At 35.6% G+C, this 27,823-nt stretch overlaps 1 protein-coding gene across 1 annotated transcript in view; it reads right to left on the reverse strand.

Annotated features, from left to right (window-relative positions):
- Nucleotides 1-27,823, reverse strand: part of LOC129234464 (peroxisomal sarcosine oxidase-like) — a 39,679-nt gene that overhangs the window by 5,881 nt on the left and 5,975 nt on the right. Inside the window, exons 2-6 of the mRNA XM_054868465.1 lie at nucleotides 25,229-25,377; nucleotides 23,218-23,440; nucleotides 12,629-12,817; nucleotides 11,185-11,325; nucleotides 2,183-2,338 (exon numbers count right to left, since the gene is read on the reverse strand). Coding sequence (XP_054724440.1) covers nucleotides 2,183-2,338; nucleotides 11,185-11,325; nucleotides 12,629-12,817; nucleotides 23,218-23,440; nucleotides 25,229-25,377 — 858 coding nt within the window. The remainder of the gene's footprint in view (nucleotides 1-2,182; nucleotides 2,339-11,184; nucleotides 11,326-12,628; nucleotides 12,818-23,217; nucleotides 23,441-25,228; nucleotides 25,378-27,823) is intronic.

Raw genomic sequence — 27,823 nt, forward strand, 5'->3', positions numbered from 1 at the left:
TAAGACGTGAAAAATAGTGAACATCTAACACTTTTATGGAAAAATAAGCAACTTTAGACCCTCATTTACTTTTTTACCAGGAAATTAAAAAAAACTTTGCTTTTTCTGTGCAGCAAACGACATTACTATTTTTTCAGTAGAACCATTTTTTTCTATATTTGTTTGCTCCCTTTTCTTGACCTTCATATGAGTCATTTTCCAAGGTTGGTGTACTGAGTGAAAGAAAACTTGGAAAACTCCCCTCGAGAAACTTGATATGAATAAGACAATGTGTCGTAGCAACCACTGGGCCACGAGACTAGAAGTGAAAATCAGGAAAACTCTTTCAAGCAACTGAATGAGGATTAGATAAAGTGTCACAGCAACCACTGGGCCAAAAACTTAGAAGTGAAAACTAGGAAAACTCCCCGTAAGAAACTCGACGAAGATTAGACAACTTGACACAGCAACCACTTTGCCCCGAGCCTAGAAGCATAAACTAGGAAATTATCTTTTAAGCAACTAAATGAGAATTAGACAATTTGTCTAAGCTACCACTTTGCTACAAGACTAGAAGTATAAACTAGGAAATCCATCTTTTAAGCAGCTAAATGAGAATTGGACAAGTTGTCATGGCAACCGCTGGGCGATGAGACTAGAAGTGAAAACCAGGAAAACTATCTTTCAAGCAACTGAATGAGGACTAGACAAACAGCAACCACTGGGCCAAAAACCTAGAAGTGAAAGCTGGGAAAACTCCCCGCAAGAAACTTGACGAAGATTAGACAACTTGTCACAGCAACCACTTCGCCCCGAGCCTAGAAGCATAAACTAGGAAATCTATCTTTCAAGCAACTGAATGAGGACTAGACAAACAGCAACCACTGGGCCAAAAACCTAGAAGTGAAAGCTGGGAAACTCCCCGCAAGAAACTTGACGAAGATTAGACAACTTGTCACAGCAACCACTTCGCCCCGAGCCTAGAAGTATAAACTAGGAAATCTATCTTTTAAGCAACTAAATGAGGATTAGACAACTTTTCATGTCAACTGCTGGGCCCCAAACCAAAGAGTGAAAACTAGAAAAACTCCCCTCAAGCAACTCGATGAGGTTTAAACCTATTCTCCAAGTCTTATTCTCACGATATTTTAGCCGGGGAGCCATTAAACAAAAAAAGAACAAATTTTCAAAAAAAAAAGTCCGATGGTCAAATTATTCCTCAAAATTTAAGCTTCGTAGCAACTTAATCCAAAATGTGGTTCAATCAAATTTAATATCTTTTATTCTCACCTGAACGGGGCAGATTCAGTCTTACATTTTGTTGCTTTAACAAATATTCTTTCAGCAGATAGAACTGCATTATCAAGTTCAGAATCGTTATAACATTCACGGGAGGGTAGGGATGCTACCACAGTGAATGGAATTTCGGGTTTTAATACCTCAGAAAAATCCCCACTACATTCGCAGAATTACTACTACACACTATATGTACTGTATATGCTTCCAGTCATTTTTAACTTAATTTAAATAGTATAGAATTGTTGCATAAAATACTAAAAAAATGTACAATAAAAGAAATAACTTCGCGAAATAACTGTTTACAAATTGTATTGATGTGATATGTGAACGAAATACAATTACAATGATTTGATCAAGCATAACATATTAATTAAAGCCTTCAGTCATATCTTCAAATTTTGGCATTAAATGTCCGTACAAGTTCAATAAAAAAATTGTTGGTCAACTGAGGCAGTGAGAAGCAAAGAGACGTAAGTGGCCAAATTGAAAATTTGGAGATAACCAGTACAAATGGCAGGTGATCCTTCCCTCTGTATTGAGGCAAGAGATCGTACTAGTATCGCTGGTAGGCGCAGCAGCATGATTTTGAAAATCTTTTAGATGAAAGTCTACCTAGAACCGGAATTTTGAACGCATTTTATTAAAAACTTGAAAATGTCCACTTATATCCCTTTGCTTCTCACTGCCTCAATTGTGAATGGCATTTCGATTTTAGGAAATTCGTCGTGGATTAAAAAGATTCGTAGGAAAAAAAATTGTAACAAAAAAAAAAGAGAAAAGAAATTAGGTGAACTGGACAGCATGTAGAATAACCAAGAATGTAAAATTTGCTGACTTTCTCAACAGTTTAAAAATCAGCTAGATTTTTTTTAAATTGTTGCTTGGCTGAAGAAGTCTTACTCACCGTGTACATGCACCTTTCTACAATGGCTGGTTTCGAGCTGTCACACAGAGGCATGTGATCCTCCACATACTTTCGGAGAATTTCTTCCAAATCTTTGTCGATATCGGTCCTATCTCTCTCGTCTGGATTGCATGGAGTCCCCTTGTGAATGCACACCTACAGGACGATAAATCATTTGTACAGATGCAATAGGCTCAATTTTCATACCTATCTGAGCTAAAAGTCTCAAATATTGAAAGCCTTAAGTCAACGATTCTATATTCGGATTGCGTAAAATGTAAGTTCCTTTAAAATCTAAATAAGGAAAATTAATATATATGTACAGGGTGGTTATAAAATAACGTGAGGTGTTCAGAGCCCTCTAGCAAGTGAAGTATTGGACGAAACATTGCCAAATTTCGTGGGCGTACATAGCAGACCATGGAATTTCGATTTCTACAATAAAAAATAGTACCAAAATTCACCACCAGGGGAATTTTAGTGCTGCAAAAGTGTATTACTTGCGAATACTGAAGAATTAAATGCTAAAAAATGCAGCTCACATCAAGTTTTTTCTTGAAATGATTGTTGCTTACCAAATGAGGTTCAATAAAACCAACACGGAATTTCAATTTGTAACAAGAGAAGAATAATACCAAAAGTCGTCACGAAGAAATTTCGGCACGGCACCAAGGATTTCATTCTTGCATAACATTCATATAGGATGGTGCACCACCCCACGTAAGACTTAAGGTCTGAGTGTATAGCAGCAACATTTCTTTGATAGTTTTATAGCTTGACCACGAAAAGAAGGCGGATGAACTTGAAGCAAAAACATCACTTGTAATAGGTTGTTTGTTATTATTTTGGAATAGTTAGGATTAGCGAGACCATGCCTCTAACCATTCGGTGCTTTCTGGCAGATTCTACGTGTTACAAATGATGTTTCGCTTCAAGGTTATCCGCCTTCTTTTCGTGGTCAAGCTGTATGACTAATAAGTCATGCATTTCCTACAGTATGGCCACCGTGGTCGCCTAAACTTTCATCTTGTGACATTTGGCCATGGGAAGTAATCACAATGTGAGGTACCTACGACATGTTCACGACATGTTCTCGACATCTCAACTTAGAAAACTCGAACTACTTTAAAGGTGGGAGATTTTAACCCTCCCCCCCCCAGATGTTTTTAAGAATATTGTGCATTGTATGCAGAACCTGCAAAATTTTGATGTCGATCATATTGAACCTCATTTGTACGTAAAAATCATATTTTGTGAATAAAATAAACGCATATTTTGTCAGTTGTCATTTAATCCTTTAATATTTACAGTAATACACCTTTTAACGCCAAAATTTCCCCTGGGGGCGATTTTTCGTACTATATTTTTTTATTTCAGAAATCAAAATCCCATGGTCTACTGGGTACGACTATGAAATTTGGCAATATTTCGTCCAATACCTCACTTGCTAGAGGGCTCAGAACACCTCACGTTATTTGATAACCACCCTGTAGTTTAAAAGCTATTTCTACAACAAAGGCATCAATTCAATCAGGGGCACCCCTGATGGGAGGTCACGGAAGGACCAAAAAATTTCCTCATTTGGCAAATTTTGTTTGACGATTTGGCAAATTTTGGGACACCATTATAGTATTGCAATTTTTAAATATCCGAATATCCTTTTCCAATAGATGTACTTATGGGTGCATACCCGTAGTTGTTCTTTCGGAAACATTTAGAGTTCCATTTAAAGGAATTGGATGTCCGCCCCCCCCCCAAAAAAAAATTAGAGTTTGGACTGCCCCTGAATGCAATAAAGGTTCTGTATGGTAAGTCAGCTCCCAGATCAGTGATTGATTCTCTACCTTTTTACAAAACATACAATTTTAATAAATTAAAAATTTGTAGGCATATTAACAATATGACGATTGTTAAAATAAGGGTGAAAACATCAAAAATAGAAACTATGTGCATGTGAAATTTAGAACAAAAAAGGAAATAGTAAATTATTCAGGATTACTTGTCCAAAACGTGAGGAGTATTAAATGTTCACAAAAGATATATGAGAAAAAAAGAAATAAGAGATGGATTTACGTATCCAGAAAGGACACTAATTGAACCATCAATAATGTTTCGGAGATTTTCATGGTTTTTCCTAATCCAGATGAACTCAAGAAATTCAAGGAGAACTCTTTCATACCTATATTTAAATATTTGATTAGTCAGTTTTAACATTTACTGATTTCAACCAATGCAAACCTAGAAGATAAGCACACTGAGCGTCATGTGTCGGTACAATGTTACGAAACTGTCACGTGTATTACTACTTAATTTCTTCAGCTTTAATTTTTGAGAAACTTATATAAATACTCACTACGCATACCCTTTTTCATAGTAATGAAGACCTTTTCAAATTTTGAAATTGCAAGTGAAAAAAAAAAAAAAAAGAAAAATTACGTTTTCATAACAATTGCTAATTGTGTAAAATGCTCACTACTAAGGGGCACGACCTTGAAGATTATGGATCTTAAATAAAGTGCTGGATCTGCGGCTTTTTCGAGCTGGGGCAAAAATCTTGAAACTACCGCCTATACGTATCTTCTTTCAAGTTTTTATTTTGAGTTTCAACGAAAAAATACACAAGAACAAGGTGGATCTGCCGCCCCCAGGGCATAAATCCCGCCTTGCTTTTCCCTGTATCCGGCACTGCTAAAATGCAAGAAAGAGTTTAACTTAATTTAGTCCGAAGTAGATGCAAATAATTCGCTTTATCTGCAATGTAATAGTAAAAAAAGGAGGTTGATTCCAATGGTAACCCATAGCATTTCTGGAGTGAAATTTTCAGCTTTGGAACCTCGTCGCAGCCGAACTAGGGACTATGCAATTAAACCGCTTTTCGTGGAAACATGTCCAGTGCAAATTGGCCTAAATCCAGAATTTTGTCCAGATCCATGACTCTCAAGGCCGTGCTATTTGGTAATCATTATTTCAATCAATTATCTCAATCTCAATCAATCATTATCTCAATCAATCAGTTATCATGCTACATTTCACTGCCGTGGGCAGGAAAAGGTTTTTTTTTTTTTTTTTTTTTTGCATATTTGACATCTATTGTACGTTAGCTTTGTTGTACAAGCTTGCTAATTTGGTTTCTGCTGGAAAAAAAAGCGCGTAAAAAACGCCAAATTCTAACCTTTTTCCTTATTGTTACATTCATCCAAAAAGCATTTCTTCAACTATTTCGAAAACTCATTTCTACAAATTAGTTTTGCCTGCCCAGTCAGTATACTACTATAGATATGATTACAATAAATCAAAATTATCTCTCATCGACAGGTATAAATTATCTTGTTCAAATAATATTCTCGCACATTAGACAGAATCTCCCATTCTGATGAATAATAACAAAAAATTAATTCCTTTTACCAGTGTGACCAACTAAGTGAGTAGGGTCAATCTTTTACTGCTAATTTCAACTTTGTTGCAAGTATGGATCTAGAATTTTTCTAAGGAGGGAACTTTTGATGTTTGAAATTACCTCTTGCTGATTTACACATTTTAGGGCGGGCGGGGGACTTCCACATTATTTTTATCAAAAACAACTAAAATTTAGAGATTTTTCCAAGTAGGTCCCCGAACTTATTTCTCTCCTTCCTGTTGAAAGCGGTATTCCAAAATTGCGTTTTAGAACTTCAATTTCGTAAGGACTTCAGGGGAATGTTTCAAACCCTCCTTAACGTCATCAACGGTCAGCTAAAATTGCACTTTTTGGAATCTCCATTTCGCAAAACTTCCAGAGGAAGAAAGTCAACGAACCCATTCCTTCCCTTACTTCTACCTGAGATGTCTACAATCACATCTTTAGGATTTCAATTTTTATAATGTCCCGGAGAAAATCTTCCAAACTCCTCCTCCTCCTTACTTAACCAAAGATCTTCTAAAATTACTTTTTTCAACTTCAATTCCGAAAAGATTCTGAGAGGAAGGTTCAAGTCTCATTCCTTTCCTTAACGTCATCAAAGATGATCTACACTTGCGTTTTAGGACTTTCGTTTTGCGTTTAGGAATTCGGGAAAATTGCCGACATAGGATCCCTCAGAGTAGGAGTTGATCGCTCGAATCGCCCCTCCCTTGTATCCTTCTTTGCTTTGCTGAAGCATAAAATGATATAATGAACCATAAAAAATAAACTTAAGCAATTATATATATATATATATATACACTCAAGAGCCAAAACATTATGACCACCCCTACATTTTGCAATGAACTCGCCTGGATGACGTGGAAGGCACGGGATCAGGTGGAAGTGGTATTTAACTGCTGCTGGAGAGTCTGAAGAATCATTCTTTCACTTATTTCTGTGTGTGATGGGAAAGGCTGCGGATCTAAGGGACTTTGATAGAGGGCAGATTATAATGACTCGAAGGCTCGGAACGAGTATTTCAGAAACTGCACGACTCGTGGGTTGTTCGCGACCTACAGTTGTTAGTACTTATGCAAAGTGGATGAATGACAGTGAAACCAGCAGTAGACGACATGGTATTGGACGTTCACACGCTATCGAAGAAAAAGGTCATCGGAGAATGTCTCGCATGGTGAAGCAAAATCGGAGCCAGACAGTGGCTCAGCTCTCAGCCCAATACAATGCAGGGCCAAGTAGAATAGTAGCGAAGCACACTGTTCGACGGACACTGTTGGATATGGGGCTACGCAGCAAATATCCCACTCGTGTGCCTTTGCTGACCAAGCGTCTGCACCAACTGCGCCTGCGCTGGGCCAGGGAACATCGCGACTGGTCCATGGATCAGTGTGAGAGAGTTGCCTGGTCAGATGAATCACGTTTTGTCGTGCATCACGGCGATGGCCGTGTCAGGATACGCCGTATTCCGGGCGAACAGTTGCTCCCTCAATGTACAGTAGGTCATACACAGGCCGGTGGTGGCGGTATTATGCTTTTGAGGACGTTCTCTTGGGCGCCTCTCTGACCCATGGTTGTGGTAGAGCAGACCCTGAATGCCACAAGGTATCTGAACATCATTGCGGACCCCGTTGCACCCTTATACTGCCTCTGTTTTTCCAGATGGAAATGGAATGTTCCAACAGGACAACGCCCTGTGTCACAAGGGTAAAATTGTGTTGGAGTGGTTCGAAGAACATGATGCTGAATTCCAGTTAATGTCCTGGCCGCCTAACTTACCGATCTCAATCCGATAGAACACATTTGAGATGTCATGGGATGGCAGCTTAGAGTTCAAAGATCACCAATTCGCAATATCTCGGATTTGCGTGACAATTGCTTTAAACATCTGGTACAATCTGTCTCCGGCCATCTACCAAGGATTTATGGCATCCATGCCAAGGCGGGTTGAAGCTGTGTTGTGCGCCAAAGGTTAAACTCGTTATTGACAGGTGGTCATAATGTTTTGGCTCTTGAGTATATATATATATATATATATATATATATATATATATATATATATATATATATATATATATATATATATATATATATATATATATATATATACAGAGTGATTATAATTAAAGTTCCACTTTCAAAACGCTATAAAAATAAAACCACTGGTCAGAATGACGTCAAACTTCAGCGGAATATTATCGAAGAAGTGGGGAACTTGATGGCAAAAGAAAAATAAATAGTTGGAATTTTTAGAATAGATGGCGCTGTAAGCATCATATTTAATAGTAGTCGACTACAAATGACAAATCAATAAAAAAAATATTACCTAAGGTGTAAACTATATGTTAAAACACCGTACTACTCAGCGTGCACGAGGGTATTGGTGTGATACTGTTAGTTAAGTAAGCTCATCCAACACGGAAAGGTCATATCACATCGGGTGGGAAAAATTAGTTTTTAATTGTCCTGAGAACGTTAATCGCATAAAAAGCATCAGTAAAAATCAAATCGGTCTTTAATTTCCGTGAGACTGGCGCAAAAGATGTTCAATATATACTGTACCCCGTTTTCTGTACCAAGTTGAAATCGAGAAACAGCATGTTCCACGACTGATTGAAGTGTTTCCGGCGTCACCTTTAGAATGTGTTGCGCAATGCATGCCTTCAGCTCAGCAAAGTTTGCAATCTGAGCACTGAACACAACAGCTTTCAGATAGCCCCATATCCAGAAGTCACACGGGTTAAGATCAATTGATCGGGATGGCCAGGTTTTTTATTGAGACAGTCATAGTGAACTTCTCAGATGCGAAATAAGGAAAAAAAACGTGTATTTGGCGTTTTTATAACAACTTGAGTCGGGCGCATGACAGGTGTTTGGATTTACATATTCTGAAACTTGCAGCGCAATCTATTGCGAAAAATTCCAACTATTTATTTTTCTTTTGTCATACTTTTTCCCCCTTCTTCGATAATATTCCGTTCAAATTTGAGGTCATTCTGACCAGTGGTTTTATTTTTACCGCGTTTTGAAAGTGGAACTTTAATTATAATCATCCTATATAATCATCATATATATATATATATATATATATATATATATATATATATATATATATATATATATATATATATATAAATTTATCACAAATAACACGAAAATACTTCACGAAACACATTTAATAAGGACAAACAGACCTTAAATGAACATAAACACATGACAAACAAAAAAACAAACGTCTAACTTCGGTGTCTAGGGTTTACGCAACAAACATCTTTCACTCTCGTCTCCCGTCGTTCTTCGTCTTGTTTTTAATGTACTCTGCTCGTCGCAGTTTAACGGCACAGTCACAGTTAATATTGTGGAGCTCAGCTCCACACCACCATCCTGGAGCAACATTGCCCCCAATGTTGGTAATCTAAGTCAACTTTTGTCATCCGCAGCTCATCCTCATTGAGACTGCGGCTGGATCTAGTTATGTGTTTCGTTCACAGTTTCGTTTTTAGAACTATCGGCGTAACTTTGAGATTGATCTTTAAACTATCATCCAACTCAGTCATTTTGAAGATACTAAATATGTACAAAGTCACTCACTAGTTGGGGTCACACAGCTTTGATTTGAAGAAATCCACAAAAGTTTTTTCACTGTACAGTTCTCACAACAGTAAACTACTTTTTCACATCCGGGCCGAGCGCCAATAAATTGTGGGAATTTATCCCAAATAACACGAAATTACTTCACGAAACACATTAAATAAGGACAAACAGTACATAAACGAACATAAATACGAACATACATCTTTCACTCGCGTCTTCCGTCGTTCTTCGCCTTGTTTTTAATGTACTGCTCGTCACGGTTTAGGGGCACAGTCACAGTTAATATTATGGAGCTCATCTCCACACACACATATATATATATACAAATATATACATATATATATATATATATATATATATATATATATATATATATACATACATATATACATACATATATACATACATACATACATCTTAATATATAAAAACCTTCTGTGCGAACGTTTGTCACCATAAGGCTTTTAAACGGCTGGACCGATTTTGATAAAAAATTTTGTGTGTAATTAAATTGTGGCAAGCATGGTTTCGAAGCGCGATGGAAAGAATTGGAAATGTTTCTGTTAATTAATTAATTAAAACATTGGATAGTTATATCTCCCAAATGATTAATATTTATTTTAACCTATTGTTGAGCGAGAATGAAATAAATATTTAACCCGTTGCCAACGGACAATAAGAAAGCCAGCTCTGCTTTTTGTAATGAAATTTCCTGCTGTGATATGTCAATTAAGAATAGATAAAACGTAGAGAGAGAGAGAGAAGCCTTCACACACGCACACATATTTCTTGAAAGCAACGATTTCGGGTCCCGAGATATATTTTAAATTAAAGTACTGGAAGATTCACGCAAAACGTGTGTTCTGTCGTCGTAGTTGAACCATGTGACCGGATCGGTGCTTTAGGTTTTCCTAACGAAATGATCAGAAAGTACCGTAATAGCAATATTTGTTTCTCGGCTCGAATCCATCTGAGTTTTGGCACCAATGTCAAAAATACTTTAAGGATTATCAAACTAATTAGTACATTAATAAAGGAAAAGATGTTGGAATTTAAAGACGAAACAAATTTTATTTTCGTCCAGATAAATTACAACAGGGTAGTTTATCAGTGCAGTGGAAGATCTTTATCTTTGGTGGAAATAACAAATTAGGCAATTTATGAAGTTTAAAAAGTTTTCGTTTAAAAGATCGGACCACTAATCGGTCGTAATTCGCTTCGCTCACTGATCAGTTGGATTACAGTATCGAGGTGGCTTGGCGACTTTGGCGATAAACAATGGAGTTGCATGATCATTTGCTTACATTTTAAAGTTAATGTTATTTATTGTATTTTTTGTTCATTTGGCGAAATATTTCAAATTGCAAAGAACTGATTTTCGTTCTTAAAGAGTTTTTAGCCATTTTAGTTGAATGTTTATTTTACATTGGGAGGGGGAGGGAGGTGAGTGATTTTCGCTTATTCGAAGAACTGTTTTTACCTTTATCATTTTTTTTAAACAATATTCTTTTGATTGTTTTATTCATTTTCATATGGGGAATGTTGCAGCGGGATTTTTCGTTTGTTCTAGACGGGTAGTTAGTTTTTTACACTTAATATCTGGGGACGCTTTTTATCCTTTGAGTATGGCTGAAGGAACTAACCATCCAGTACGGGAGAAAAAATAGTTAATAAAACAACTGCTCAGTGGACATTAGATAAATCAAATTTTAATAAATTTACGCATTCTGGCACCAAGCAGCTTGAAACATTTTCTTTTTACTTATTTTTTTTTTCAATAAAACTGTTCAAACACTTGATAGTTTATTGAAATTTTCCAACTTTTCTATTTACAAAGTTTGAACAGAACAATGTCTGTCGGGTCCTCTAGTATATATATATATATATATATATATGTGTGTGTGTGTGTGTGTGTGTGTGTATGTATGAAGAACACTTGGCGAAATCCAAAATTTTTCGTTCAAATTAACCATTATAAAACCTAAAAAATCATGAAATTAAATGTTTCTACCTTTACTAGACCAGGGTATTCGTGTCCAGGCAAGCAGTATACGCTTGGTTCGGCAAAATCCAGAAAAGTTGAGAATCCAGAGGAGAGACTATAAGCACCCTTCACCTTTTCTTTCCAGTAATAGACACCTACTAAATTCGGCTAGATAAGGAGAAAAGATGAAAATCAGTGTTCTGGTACTTACAAAACTCAACAGATTTAGGACAATATTTTAATGGAAATATGGACATATGGCTCCCCTCTTGATCATTGTAATAACATTTAACGTAAATGTTTCGTTCAAAGTTTTTTTTATCTTTCGTTTTTTTTTTTTTTTTTTTTTTAACTGAAAAGCGCAACTAAAGGACTCTGTTTATGTGTATTATGTCTCTAGTCTTGTCTTTTAATAGAATATTTAATAGATTATGAAAATGAGACGACGAAAGTATAGAAATGTTAGTTCCAAAAAAAAAAATTGTAAAAAATACGATCATTTCATTAAGATTGATAAAAAATGTGAAAATGAATTTAGTTAACTCTTGATTGCTATCAATAAAATTTTGTAATTAAGAAAGCACATGTAAGCACAGCTGTAAGGTTCTGCGGAAAGTTTTTGACTTAAAACGTCCGCTCTTCGCATTTAAAGCTCTAGACTGCGAATTCTGAATAGTAGCCACTGGCTACCAGAGTCACAAAAAGTGGAATCTACTTTTGACTTTTGGCAGCCGTTTTTACAAAATATATATATATTCCACGTAAAAAATAACTAACCTTAATGGAATTCGCTCTGAATTACGTTAACAAGATGGAGCCTACTGATGCGCTGAACGCCTCAAGATTGGAATAGTGTTGTCGTAGCACGATATATGATGTGAATTTCAACAAGTAACGAAACATGTAGTCTCCACTTTTGGCAACTAATACTTGATATTTTAGTAGCCATTTTCTTGGAAATGGTCTACTGTTTGGGACGGGCAACTGCTGATCTAGAGCTGTACTCACATTGCACCTTGCTATTGCGCTTGAGTATTTTAGTTTTTTCTGTGACCATTTGGTGTTCGGAGAGAAAGGTAGCAACATAATTTGACTCAATTATTGTACTCAATACTTTATAATTAAAAAAAAAGTAATAATGTAGCAGACATAAAAAACTAACTTAAGTAAGCATTAAAATTTTAAGGTACCAGTAATTATGGAAACCAGTAGTTGTGGGTAATTATGGAAACCAGCTACTGCGGTTTCCATAAATTGAGAAACCTTAGCAAAAAAGAAACATACTGCATTAGTATTATAGACGTAGGTAATCTACAGCTCTAATTGTAGATTTAGTAGATGACACTACCAGATTAATTATTCCTAATAATTCGCTTCAGTGGCGCCGCCTGTACGGTGATTAACTAAATTGGACGATCAATATGTAGAATGGTTCATTATTTATTTCAATTTTTCCAATGTATGACGTTACCTGAAGAGGTATGTCCGGCACCAGGTGTGGTGTGAGTAGTTTCTTAGCCCAGGTTCCGGCGCAAACCACCACGGACTCTGCTGTCACCTTCCCCTTCTGGCACACAACCTCCACTTGGTCTCCTTGCGGCGTGATCCCCAGCACTTCGCAGTTCTCCCACATTTCTCCGCCTTTTTCTCTGAACAATCCCTGAATGAGAAGAAACAAAGAATTTTTAAAGAATAAAATACAGTCGAACCCAGTGGTTGGAAGTAGCGCGCTACAAGTAGCGACGCTACTGTAGTAGCTACATTTTTTAGTAGTTTGTAGTGTAGCGCACTACCTTTAAGAAAAAGTAGGGTAGCGAGTAGTTCGCTACAAAAAAAAGTAGTTTGTAGTGATTTCTGGAAACTACTTTTGAGTAAAGTTTAAAAAAAAAAAAAACACGTTTTCATACGAGTCTGACTGGTGCAAGTCTTGCGCGAGTAAAACTTGCACCCATCAGATTCGTAAGACTGAAAAATACGAGCTGATCTCTGATAAATTATTTTGACGCCACTCATTCTATCTGTTTGACGCCATTAGTATGTTTAGCACAGAAACTTACACATTTCCCCAAGATTCGCCTTGAATAGAGCACGGCTTAGAAAGAAAAAAACGAATTTTTCCCTTTCATGCAAACTTTGTCCGTTAAGCAAAAAAGCTTTCGGTATCAATGCCATTTGCAAATGCAGTCGGTTCTCAACTTACGCGAGGGATGCGTTTCAAACTTTAGATATACAGCCAGCTTTGTGAAATTATGTTTCATCAACTTCATATTTAGAACGAAAATAATGCAGAGCGGCGATTTGTACTTTAACAATCTGATGTTTCGACTAGTACGGTGCGAGGAATTTTGGCTTTCAGTGATGCTAAAAGGAAATTCCATTCACGAAACTAATATTTAGTACCCAAGAAAGAAGGTGATATAAGCCCTGCGCTTCCGCTACGAAAATTTTCATGTTGCGGGTGAGGAATTCGCGACAGCTGCAAAATTCGTTTCTCGAGTAAAACTCGCTATATAGACATTTCGTGTTAGTCGAATTGCGTTGTAGCCCGAGTCCACTGTTGTTAAAAATTGTACATTGAAGTAAAGTAAGCATTTTTAGTTATGTTTCTTTTTTCGGATAGTTAGTAGTACAGTTTGGGATATTTTTCCTATTTCTTTATTTTTTCATTTTTACTGATTGAACGTTGATATATTAACATATTAAAAGTCAATTATTAAATGTGAGTTTTTGAGGTTATTCGGTAAAATTAAAAAATGCTTTCATTTCATTTTATCAGGGGCGTAAGAAAAGAGTTGGTGTCCAGGTCCGGAACCCTAGCTTGAAGCTCAAAAGCAATTAATTCCTACGGAATATAAGTTCTTTTAAAATTAACACACATAATGAAAATTTTTCTCTTTCGTTTGAAAGATGCTTTTCATCATCTAAATCAATTTTATGCTTATGTATCTTAATATATAAAAATCTTCTGTGCGGACGTTTGTCACCATAAGGCTTTTAAACGGCTGAACCGATTTTGATCAAATTTTTTGTGTGTAATTAAGTTGTGGCAAGCATGGTTTCGAAGCGCGAAGGATCGAATCGGAAACGCTTTTGTTAATTAATTAATTAATTTAAACATTGGATGGTTATATCTCCCAAATGATTAATATTTATTTTAACCTAATTTTGAGCGAAAACTGAAAGTAATATTTAACCCGTTGCCAAAGGACAATGAGCCAGCTCTGCCTTTTGTAATGAAATTTCCCACAGATATGTCAATTGAGAATAGATAAAACGGAGAGAGAGAGAGATCCCTAGTTTACATTTTAAAGCTACTGTTAATGTAATTTATTGTTTTTTTGTTTGTTTGGCGAAATATTTTACATTGCAAAGAATTGTTTTTTGTTTTTCAAGAATTTTTAGTCATTTTAATTGAAGAATGTGTTAATTTCACATCGGGAGAGAGGGGGAGGGATGAGTGATTTTCGCTTATTCAAAGAATTGTTTTACTTTTATCATTTTTTTTAAACGATGTCCTTTCAAATGTTTATTCTTTTTCATATGGGGGATGTTGCAGCGGGATTTCCCGTTTGTTCTAGATGGGTAGTTAGTTTTTCACACTTAATGTCTGAGGACACTTTTTATGCTTTGAGTATGGCTGAGAGAACAAACCATCAAGTACGGGAGAAAAAATAGTTAATAAAACAAATAAAACAACTGCTCAGTGGGCATTAGATAAATCAAGTTGTAATAAAAATATGCATTCTGACACCAAGCAGCTTAAATCATTTTCTTTTTACTTATTTTTTTCAACAAAACTGTTCAAAAATTTGATAGTTTATTGAAATGTTTTAATTTTTCAATCAACAAAGTTTGAACAGAACAACGTCTGTCGATTTCTCTAGTGTCTATATTAAATTTAAATCAAATTATGACTGGATTTATCTTAATTTCAAGCAGTCGAGTTACACTTCTTGAATGAAATTACTATTTACTGTCAGGAAAGGATTAAAGATTTGAAGGTTGAATTCCTTCCACTTTTAAATCCTTTCTTGCAGGGAATATTCATGCAAATGGTAAAAAATGTTTGAAGTGACGAATATTTTCAGTAAAGGAAAGAAAGAATAAATAATTTATAGCAATACAGTAGATCCTCCTTTTTCGCGGGGGTTACGTTCCATGGAAATGCCGCATAAATCGAAACTGCGTAAATTGTGACCTAATAGTAGTGTTAAAATAGGGGTTAGGTTCCGTAGATAAAAAATACTTCATTCTAGTGATGACTTATTGTATAACAAGTTTAATGTGTACTTATATCGATTTTTATGCACAACATGCATAAAGAAAACATAAACTAATTTCGTGTTCTGTTTATAATGAAGAGTTGACTATGATAGTCTTTTGGCAGTCATTAAGAATTTTTCTCTATAAGTCTTTGCAGAGCATTAACGCATACATGATCACTTCCGTCATTTCCATGATAGAATCTTCCTTCACTAACAAAATCAGAAATATCATTTCTCTAGTCTAGGAATGGCTCAAAATTTTCAGTGTGAACGTTGTTGGTTGTGCGTCCCCGACGCCGGTATCCTCGTTGGTTTCGTCCTCCTTTGACACTCTTAAAAACTCTTCTTCCAGTGAGCTCTGAACTGTGTGAGTTTAATAACTTTACTTCTGGAAAGAGCTCTTTGACCAATTGCATAAAATGTCCCCAGTGACTCAAGCTCGATTATTAGTACGCCAAAATGCAGTTTATTACGTGTAATCTGCAATCTTTAAGAGTTAGGTTTTTGAAAGAGGGGAAATTTTTATCTGTTTTCATTGCCGAAACCGCGTAAAACCGAAGCTCATCCGCGTAAAATAAAATAAAGGTGTCAAATCTTAAACCGCATATAATCGAAACCGCGTAAAATAAACCCGTGTAAAACGAGGGTCTTCTGTATTCCATGTTCAAATGAGCCAATATATCAATCTGAACATTTTTTTCATTCAATACTCAAACGGTGTGAATGTTATTTATTTATTTATTTTATTTTTTATTTTTTTTAAAGTAGCGAAGTAGCGACTACATTTCAAAAGTAGTTTGTAGTTGCTACATTTTGAAAAAAGTAGTTGTAGTTAACTACATTTCTGTTAAAGTAGTTGTAGTTCGCTACAAAAAAAAATGTAGTTTTTCCAACCACTGGTCGAACCTCGTTAAAACAAAGTCAAAGCGACCTTTGAAATCTGTTCGTCTCAACTGTGGTTCGTTGAATCTGAACAACAATAAACAACAAACAACATAGCGGGGATCGAAAATGTAGTTCGTCATAACAGTAACTCGTTTTAAGCGTGTTCGAATTAACGAGGTTCGACTGTAATTGTTTTGTGTGTCTGCAAGTCTGAGCATGTCAATTCAAAGACTGCAGTGAAGAATGGAAGTATACGTGAAAGAGATCAAAACATTTTCCTTTCTGCAGGAAATTAGTTCCTAAAAAACAACGTTATAAAAGATCATGATTGTGAAATTAATTCATTCACGGGTTATGGAGAAACGAGGAATCCAATGAATAGTTATCTTTTGAGTCTATGAGAGCTAAACTTTGATGTTTTAACTTTAGTTTAATTATTTTGAAAATGTCGAAAAAATATGCTATTTCTAAGTATGGAAATAACTTTGGTTACCAACGCTAATCGAGCAGCATTAGTTTGAATTTGTTTCGCACTTCATCTCGGCTATGTACATGTGCCTTATTTGGGTTAAGAGAAAATTTACAAAATATTTTACATTCTGCCAAACTTTAAGCCTTGGTGCGGCAATTTTTAGACTTCCTAACACAAACTACTGCCTAAAACTTCAAGCCTGTGAGTTATTTTTTCTGCTCCTTCAAGAAGCCTGAATTTTACGTAAAATTTCTTAAATACGGGTGCCACATTACAAAGTAGCTACATACCTAATAGGCTGCTATACTTCGATTTTTTTAATCACATCAACGACATCAGTCCACCCCTTGAACCAGGTTCGTCATTTAAAATTTTAGGGGGGAAGGGGTCAATCACCTCCCCCACTTCAAAAAACTAACGCTTTTACATATAAGTGGGCGTGGTTTTGTGATTTTCCGATAACATTTCATTGAGTTCACGCCCTTTATACCCCCTCCCCCTGTGGAAAATTCAAAATAACGGGCCTGTCTTTAATTTTCTAAACTCTTAACACAAATTATTATGCAAGTTACGTTTGGGTTATTTTCCTCTGCTCTGGCAAAACGTCTAAATTTCAATGGAAAAAAAAAACATTTTTTTTAAATCGTGTGGCTGTTGAAGTGGGTAGAGAGAGATTAAAAATTTACACGGTATTTAATTATATAATCAAATTGCATGTAAGAACAAGTTCAATTAAAAATCAATGCTTTTATACGGTTACAAAAACTCTCTGGGAAATATGCAAAAAATTAGAACTGCACTAAAAATATTAAACTATTTTAGGATATAAATTTCTATTCACTAAGGAAAAATTATAAAATTACTTATAAAACTTGTACACCATGCGTTATTAAACAAAAAAAAAAAACCTTTTCGAGCAATGGACAAAATGGTACCAATTACATTGATACGTTTTTGCCAAGTATCGTGATGAAAAAAGAATTCCAACGCATTCTTAACTAAGTCTAACAAAATGGTTGGTTTTTATTCTAAACTAGGATGGAGTATATACATTAGGGTGGAGTGAAAAAAGTCGAAATCTGATAGACGCTAAGTAATAGTGCGGAAATGTTGCCTTTTGTCGATATATTTGGTCATGCAAAGGGATTTCGACAGCAAAAAATATCTTGAGATGTCGTCCGTGCCTTGAAATTGACCATTATTGCATAAAAACTGGAAAAAGTTACAACAATTTCATCAAAAATATGAATTTGATAATTTTGATGTAGGATCATTTAAGAGTAGACTTTTTGTGTAGATTACACACCGCATAAGATCATTTTAACAATTTACTATTTGTTGAAGTTCCATACCTTCTTTGAATTTGACCAATGTAGCGTCAAAATGGATTAGTATCGTGATGATCTGTACTTTGAGGAAAAGTATTAGAAGTTATTATTTGTAAAAGTTTGCGTTTGTATTAATTAATCCTTACATAGATACCGAAAAAATAAGTAATAAAAGCATTTCTCATCTAGTAAAAAAAATGTTAATTCTCCTCTTAGCCCAGAACTTTGGCTCAAAATGTAAAATTTACTTATGATAGAGAACAAAGGTTAAGTATAAAGTTTTTTAAATATAAATGTAGCTTGCAACAGCCTACATAAGTCACACCTCGAAACAAAAGAAGTTGCTAAATAACTTTTAATGGTTTTTTAGCCCTCAAACTGTAACCACATTGATTAAATAAAACACAATTTGACTTTCGAGTTGAACTATTTGACAGCTCATAATTTTCGGTCTTAGTGTTATATTGTGGCTTAATATTTCTGGATTCTGATCTGACTCGAATAAATCCATCCCTCTTGGTTAGACAACAAACTGTTTTTTTTTTCTGATTTTAGTCTGAGAAGTCTGACTGTGACAGGAAGGTCCGGCGTCGGATCCCGCCTCGGGCATGGATGTACTTTCTCTCTCCTGTCCTTGTCCTTTCTTTGAGTGAATGTGTTGTTGTGCCATGAATGGTTGCCTACCCTATAAACGGGTCCTTATGGCATGTGTGCACTGTAGAAGTCGGACTTCACACCAAATTACGGTACAGTTGGAAAAGTGAAGCTGCGCACCCCAAATTGCCAGCCTAACTAGCCCACAACAACAACCTATTGTCTCACTGCTTTAATATGACGTGTGTGGTTTTGCATAGCATTCAACTCAGTAGGTACGCCATCCAGTAACAATTCTTTCAAATTTTTATCTGGAACTCTCTTTTTGGAAGAGGGAGCCAAATTTTCCCACTTCTGTTTGTCGATGAGTTCATTGCAGTCTCTCAGCTAGTAAACTGCAATCTGGAATTATTAATTTTCACTGTCCAGTCGAATTTATCGAACTGATCGTCGTAATCCATCGTGAAACAAGTTTTCTGATGATGGTCATCTGCAATGCCCAGTGTTTTTTTTTTTTTTAGATTCTCTAAGTAACCAGTGCGCAGAACAACATTATTACTGATGATCGAAACATCATCAGAGAACTTGGCTTCCGTCGGAGTACGATGGCAAGTTTGAAGAATTCGATTGGAATATCGAAAATTTACAATTTCAGGTTTCAATTTCGATACTGAGAGACAACCATGAGTTCTTGAAGAGACGGAAGTGCAAAAACTCGGTTCCTCCACTTAAAAAAGGAATTTCAGACAAACATTTTAAGGAATGGTGCTTGATGGCATATCTGCTGAATTATATGATTTCCAAAACCTCATGTTACACTAAAGCAGTCAGTTAATGCCTAAAATTAGACAAAGAAGCATTAACCGCAGTTTGTTGCCAAGAGAGATGGATTTTTTAGAACCAGTTTAGAATCCAGAAATCTTACTCCGTAATATATCACAAAGGGCAAACATTGTCAGGAATCAAATGCGACTCGCCAGCCAAACTATGTTTTATTGTGTGAAATGTGGCTACAGTTTGAGGGCTCAAAACTCGCTAAAATTTATTTAGCAACTGCTTTTGTTTCGAGGTGTGATTTACGTGGGATGTTGCAAGCTACATATTTATTTTAAAACTCTTATACTTAACCTTTGTTCTCTATCATAGGTAAATATCATATTTTGAGCCAAAGTTATAGTTGAAATAGAGAATTAACATTTTTTTTACTAGATAAGAAATGCTTTTCGAATACTTTTTCTCAAAATACGGAGCATCACGATGATATTCAACTTTGACGCTATATTGGTCAAATTCAAAGCAGATATGGAGCATTAAAATCTAGTTTACTATCAAAATAATTTTATGCGGTGTGTAATATAAACAAAAAACCTTCTCTTAAATGATAATACATCAAAATTATCAAATTTATATTTCTGATGAAATTATTGTTACTTGTTCCAGTTTTTATGCAATAATCGTCAACTTAAGGTGCGAGCGACACCTCAAGATATTTTTTTCTGTGGAAATCCTTTTGCATGACTAAATATATCTACAAAAGGCAATTTTTTCCGCACTATTACTTAGCGTTTATCGCATTTTGATTTTTTTCACTTCACCCTAATATACATTATAAACGAAAATTTCAAAATCACTTGGTGGTTTTTTAGTTGAAGTGTACAATCTCAATATTTTATCAGCTGTTTTCAGACAGCGAGACATATTTGAGGTAGCGAGACAATGTCGTCGAGTCAACTTGCAATCTTATGGCTTAAAACCAACTATGGGACATTTTTCAGAGTCGCACAGCCTTTTTCTAATTTAATTGGAGTAAGAAATAGAGACTGACTCATGTTGAACCATCAACAAACTGGAAGAGATGCCGCAATGATAGTTCGTTAAGATGTAAAAGGAAAATAGCCCACAGGAGGGGTCTGCGAAGCTTTTGCTTCAAACCGCGAATGATTCCAGCTTTTAATCTAGTGAATTAGTAATATTTTGAAATATGCCTCAGATACAACGGACAACTTCTAAGAAATATTTAATCAACTTATCATTTTTCCTGTATAAACAACGAAATAAAGCCTATTTCAGTTCAAGACAAGCCAGTTATTTCGATTTTTTTCTAGGGGGGAGGGGGAATAAAACGACGTGAACTCAGTGAATCTTTATAAAAAAAACTTCAAAACTACGCCCACTTATATGTAAAAACGTTAGTTTTTTTAAGTAAGGGTGGCCATTGACCCCCTTCACCCTAATTCCTTAAAGGAAGGACCTGGTTCAAGGAGTAGTCTTATGCCATTAATGCGAAAATTTGAAGTATTGCAGGATATTAGGTATGTAGCTACTTTGTAATGTGTTACTTGTATTTAAGGAATTTTATGTAAAATTCTCAAAATTCCGGCCTCTTAAAAGCAGAAAAAATTAACTCACAGGCTTGCAATTTTACTCATTAGTTTGTGTTAGGAAGTTAAAAAATTACCGCACCAAGGTTTAAAGTTCAGTGGGATTTAAAATATTTTGAAAATTTTCTCTTTGTTTGATGTTTTTCTAAAAATTTCAAAAATTCAAGTCTCTTGCCAGAGCAGAAGACATTAACTCAGAAATTTTACACAGTAATTAGTGTTAAGGAGTCACAAATTTTCAGCACTAAGGATAAGTGCTCTGCAGAAACTCGATTTCGGCCCACCCTAATATATATATATATATATATATATATATATATATATATATATATATATATATATATATATATATATATATATATATATATATATATATATGTATATATATATATATATATATATATATATATATATATATATATAATATTTCACGAGCAGTTCTAAATCTTTCTAAAGTAAAAGATGAAAGGAAAAATCACACAAAACTATATTAAGAAATTCAGAAGCCATGATATTTATATTAAATTAAAAGGAAAAAATTAAAGCATTGCTTCTGCCTCAATTTAAAACATTAAAAGTTTTTTTTCCTTTTACGTCACCAAAGGTAGCATAAAACTGAGTTTTTATAAATTTAATTTTAATTTCAGAAAACTTTTAGGGAAGATTCTTTGAACGCGCTTCAACTAACATCTTCAAAGATTATCTAAACTTGTTTATTATAAAAACTCAATTTCAAAAAGTGTCCAAGTGAGACTCAACAAACCCCATCCCTCATCAAAGGTGATCTTCAATTGCGCATTTAGTTCTTGAATATCAATAAATTTTTGAGGAGAGAACCCCAACCATATTTCTTTCTCTAACATCGCCGAAAATGTTCAATAACTTCGTTTATACGACCTCAATTTCAAGACATTTGTGCAGGAGCACCCTCACCCCCCCCCCTTCTCTCTACTCCACCCAACATTTTGAAAATGGTCTAAAATTTCGAAAATCTCCTGATTTTTCCGAAAATTTTGTCCTCAAATCCCATCTCTTCACCCAGCACCATCAGATGCACTAGAGGTCTTACAAATGCATATTTAGAGTTTTAATTAAACTGGATCAGGGGAAGTTCTCGAACACCCCACCTCCACATCATAACAGATCGCTTAACATTTCGTTTTCAACACCTCAGGTTTTGAAAACCTATACGAGGAGTAACCTTGACTTCAGCTTCGCCCCACCTCACTAAAAATCGGCTAACATTCCCTTTATGGACTTCAATTTCGAAGCATTTAAGGAAAAGAATTACCGAATTCCATCCCCTCTCCTAATGTCGCATTTAGGTCTTCAATTTTTGAAAACTTTCTAGGAGAGAATGACAAAACTTTATCCATTTCCCTAACGTCATAAACGATGTCCTACTGTTTTTGGTCTTCAATTTCAAAACATTTCTGCGCTAGAATCACTGGTCTCCCCCACAGTAAAAAAAAGATCGTCTAAAATTTTGTTTTAAGACCTAATTTCGAAAAATTTCAGAAACAGCGCTACCGACTCGACCTCCCCCAGAATTATTAAAGATCGTCAAATAATTAAGTTTTTAAGACTAACTTCGAAATGAGGGGGGGGGGAGGTCTCACCCTTCCACCCGAACTCATCCCTTCCTTTATCATGATGACCTATAGTTACGTATGTAGGACTTCCATTTCGAAAACTTTCCAGAGTGAATTCCGAATCCTATTATTTCCCGTTAAATCGCCTTAGTTGACTTAAAATAGCATTTCTAAAGCTTTAGTTCTGAAAAATTTCCGCGGGGGAACACCCTCGAACCCCTTCTTTCGAACAACATGCACCGAAAATAAAGAGAGAAACCCACCCTTCATTTTTTCAAACGGTGAAGGGGGGGGCGAACGATTTCGGATATAACAGGCGGGGGAGCGTGATCTCTAAGGTGGGCCTAAGGCGAATATAGACGTTAATCCGGTCCTGACAAATTACAATTTAAAAAAAGTAGAATTTACAAAATTCAACATTTACAAAAAGTAGTGTCCACTAATCAAATGGCTCGATTATTCATCAATTGCGCTCAACACTACAAGTTTCCCCAGTGCAATAGAAGAATCTAAAAACATAAGAAAAGAAAATTCATAGCAAACCTGAACTGTAAGCCTAGACTTAACAGCCTTGACCACACGACCGCTTTTATCGATGAAAGCTCCAGTCGAGTCGCTGTACCTCAACTTTCCGTTAAAACGGGAACCGATCTCTCCCGGTTTTAACTCCTCAAGGAGATGTGGATACAGGCGCCTCGTATTCTCTATGCTTTTGACGAAGTCGTCGTTATTGGGATCCTCCGATACGCAGAGAGTAGGCGCCTTCCTTTATTGGGAGAAAATTAAAGCAATTTAGTGCATAAATAATACAAAATCAACGCAACTATAAGATGCAAAAATGTTGGCGGACACGCGTTTCGGAGGTATGAAAGAACCTCTTTTTCAGTGCATATAAGAAAAGTCAGCAAAATAGTTTGCCAATGTACTTTTTACTAACACATTGCATTTAACAATAACCAATAGGCGAATTGCAACAAAACAAATTCGTCGATACTAAACAAGGAACATCCCTGATTAAAGTGAAAAAACAACGTAAATGAAGCACAAATATTGAAGAAAATGCAGCATATAGCTATTTCAAGGCTGCAATGGAGCCTCTTCATCAATGAGGCTCCTATGAGGGAATTGATGAAGAGGCTCCATTGTAGCCTTGAAATAGCTATATGCTGTATTTTCTTCAATATTTGTGCTTTATTTACTGTCTAACCAGGGATTGTATGGAAAGGCAAACATCCGGTTTACACGCGGAAATGGAGGCATCTATTAGTTTTTAGGGATGTCAGATTTTGCAGATGTATGTTAGCCTCTAAATTAAGCAGAGTCTCATTCAAATGAGCGCATAAAATTTTTATTTTTCCCCTCATTCAGATGGAATCGCCTTCACTGGATGTTTACCAATTCCATATAATCCGTGGTCAAACAGTACGCAGTTTTTTCACTTTAATCATATCGTAGCGCAAAGCTCATATGATAATTTTTCATTTAAGAAACATCCTTATCAAATGTGCAGTCTAACCTCATTAGTATGAACACTCTTAAAACGAATCACTGCTAAGAAAAACTACATATATCCCTGTCCTATTGCTTGTTGTTTAGTGCTTTCTGTATAAGACGAACTGCGGTTAAGACGAATTAGTTTTGAAAGTCCCTTTGAGCTCGTCTTAAAGAGATTCGACAGTAATTTTCGGTTCTAATTTAGGGTTCTCTCTTCTTTCTCACTGATTCATTTTTGTTTTTGCAACATGTTCTGCTAGCAATTATTTTATTTAAAAAATATTTGTCAATTTATTTTCAGTTTAGTTTTTCTTTACGTATTAAATCATTTATTTTGTAAAATGCTCTTGTTTTGACTTTTGTTTTTGTGTAAAATGCCGTCATTTTGTTTTTTATTTTGGCATGAATTGCCTTGATCCGCCATTTTACTCGGTTCTTTGATCTCTATAATTCCGAAACGTACAAATTTACACGTCGATACAGAAGTAAAAGGCTTGTCTGCCAATATTTTTACAATTTGTGATTTACATACCTTGTTTTTTATTAACTGTTCTGCCAGAATCTGTTACATAGAACTGTATGAATGTCAGGTGCGTGCACAGAAAGTAAGGGGTTCGTCATAAATGACCTTTGCAGGCCAACTCCATATTGTTTTCCCCTACATACGTACATATATTACACCCCTCATTAAAAAAAATCTAGGCCTCCTTCAGGCTCGCGTTAACTAATGTCCCTTTTCCCCCCCACCCCTTGTGCAGGCCACTGATCGTAGTAGTCAAATCTCGAAAGCTCGAAACTGCAAGGGATCGGCTAATACCTTCGAGTTATTAGTAACTCGAATAATGGGAAAATCCCACAGCCTTCTCAAGAGCTTTGGACGCATCAAAACTTCGAGATAATGGAATATTCGAGCTATAAGGCTTCGATTTATCGAGAATTGACAAATACTGTAGTCCCCTCCCCCCATAATACACAACTAAACTTGGACTAAGAGGGCTCTAATGTAACGAATACATTTGTAAATCATACCCTCAAAGAAGAGTATAATAAAGTTTCTTACAGCAAGAGTTCCTTTTTAGTTTCTTTCTCTAAATCTTCCCACATTTTTATAGCGTGTGGCATCATCTCTGCGAAAAACGGTTCAGGGTAGCTGGATCGAACAAGCCGGGTTTGGCCATGACTGCTGGCTCTGGTGTTTGGCTCGCCAAACTGAAAAGAAATCACAATATTTTAATACCAAATAATGTGCACGTCCCAGAAACTCATGCCACTGAGTACACATTTGAGCGTTGACCGTTTTTACTTCCTTTTACAAAAAAGGAAGTATTGTATTCGCGAAAAAAATTTCACTCAAAAATCATGCTTAATTTTCATTTTTTTTCACCCCGAATGAATGTTGAGTTTTTTCTTCGACCCGACTACACGTGGATATATGCCTAGGAACCTACAGACACTCGAAATATTCATTTTGAGGTCCCCGAGTTAATTACAACGAATTTTCTCGAGGCGTAGGTATGTACGTGCCTATGTGTGTATGTATCTCGCATAACTCAAAAACGGTATGTCCTATAAAGTTGAAATTTGGTACGTAGACTCCTAGTGGGGCCTAGTTGTGCATCTTTCTTTTAGGTTGCATTCGGACGTTCTTAAGGGGGTCTTTTGCTCCTTTTTGGGGGGACATCATTGTTTATTTCGATGTAAGCTTAAGTAGTGTTATAATTTGTCGGACACTTGGCGATATACCGCCAGTCTTTTGGTCGTCAAATTTTTTCGCCAAGTTGGCGACAAATTTGGCGCTTTTTCTTTTTTTAATTTGATTTCAATTCGGCCACTGTTGATGATATCTACAGAGTAAACAATTGAATCACATTAAAATTGCCAATAATGGGGAAATGACATTAAATTGGAGTAAAAGGAAGTCATGTGATGCACACATCAGCTTGTTGTCAATATGTATAAGGTAATATATATTGACAACTAATCAGTAGCTTCACTATCGGGGGATGGAGAGTAGGTCTGCCCCGAGAGACACCCTTCTGACGGAGGATAACACCCAACGTGGATTTAATAGTTTATGAAATATTTTAATTTTTCTCTTCTAAAAATTTTTCAGCTATATATGTCTTGCATTATATTTAAGCAAAAAAATCCACCGCAAATGGAACACAATATTACAAAGAGAGGGAGCTTATTTTCATATTTTACATAAAATGCGTTCATAATTTAAATTGGCATTTTAATTTAAACTTTCGTTACACCATATAAATAAAACTTTGTTTCTGGAAATCGTATGAGCGTCATCTTTATCTTTATCTTTCTTTACTAATAATAAAGCTCTAAGTCTCTCTGTCTGGATGTATGTAGGATGTCTGGATCTCTGTGACGCGCATAGCGCCTAGACCGTTCGGCCGATTTTCATGAAATTTGGCACAAAGTTAGTTTGAAGCACTGGTGTGTGCTCCTCGAAGCTATTTTTCGAAAATTCGATTTTGTTCTTCTATTTTAATTTTAAGAAAATTTTCCGGAGCAAAATTATCATAAGATAGACGAGTAAATTGCGAAATTATCATGACGTGGAATGGGAAAGCGAATAAAAATAGCCAATTGGCGAGAAATTCGTCATCCATTATTTGTAAATATACAGGCGAACCGAATGATCTTTTAATTTTGAATTACGGGCAAAGTCGTGTGGGTACTACTAGTGTTTATATAAAACAATAAAAGTTTTTTCGGGGAGGGGGGGGGGAGTGACACCCTTGCTAGGAACGCTACTCGATTAAGAGCAGCACTAAGTTATCTGAGGGAAAACTACTACAGTAATTGTCGTTGCCGCTTACTTGAATGACGTTCGTTCTAAACAGTTTTGATTCCATAAAGCGGATGATTCAATAAAGCGGCTAGTTCAATAAAGCTGGATTTTGTTCTGTTTTTCACAATGTGATTCATTAAGTTTATTCAATTAACCACTGATTCAATTAAACGGCGTCCACTGTACTACCGTTCAGCAGCCTGTTTGCTTTTTTAACCTACATCTACAGGTAACAAAATGGGAAATTTCCTATGAACTAAACGCCTGGAAGTAGTTGGAACATTGATTTCATCGGAAACTGTTAGTATGAAATGAGTGCAAAAGTCATGAGAACAGACCAACAATATCTTTAGATCTTCAAGAATTGATGATTCGTATGCTGTACCATAGATTGAATAAAATATGCATTACAGGACTCATCTGGTATATGCCGTACAACAGTCATTAAAGCCGGAAGAGAAACAACCACAGATAAAAATTCCTATTACATTTCATCGGAAACTGCTAGTATAAAATGAGTGCAAAAGTCATGAGAACAGACCAACAATATCTTTAGATCTTCAAGAGTTGATGATTCGTATGCTGTACCATAAATTGAATAAAATATGCATTAAAGGACTCATCTGGTATATGCCGTACATCAGTCATTAAAGCCGGAAGAGAAACAACCACAGATAAAAATTCCTATTACATTTCATCGGAAACTGCTAGTATAAAATGAGTGCAAAAGTCATGAGAACAGACCAACAATATCTTTAGATCTTCAAGAGTTGATGATTCGTATGCTGTACCATAAATTGAATAAAATATGCATTAAAGGGCTCATCTGGTATATGCCGTACATCA

Source organism: Uloborus diversus, chromosome 1 (assembly GCF_026930045.1).
Source record: "Uloborus diversus isolate 005 chromosome 1, Udiv.v.3.1, whole genome shotgun sequence".
NCBI classification, from domain to species: Eukaryota; Metazoa; Arthropoda; class Arachnida; order Araneae; family Uloboridae; genus Uloborus; species Uloborus diversus.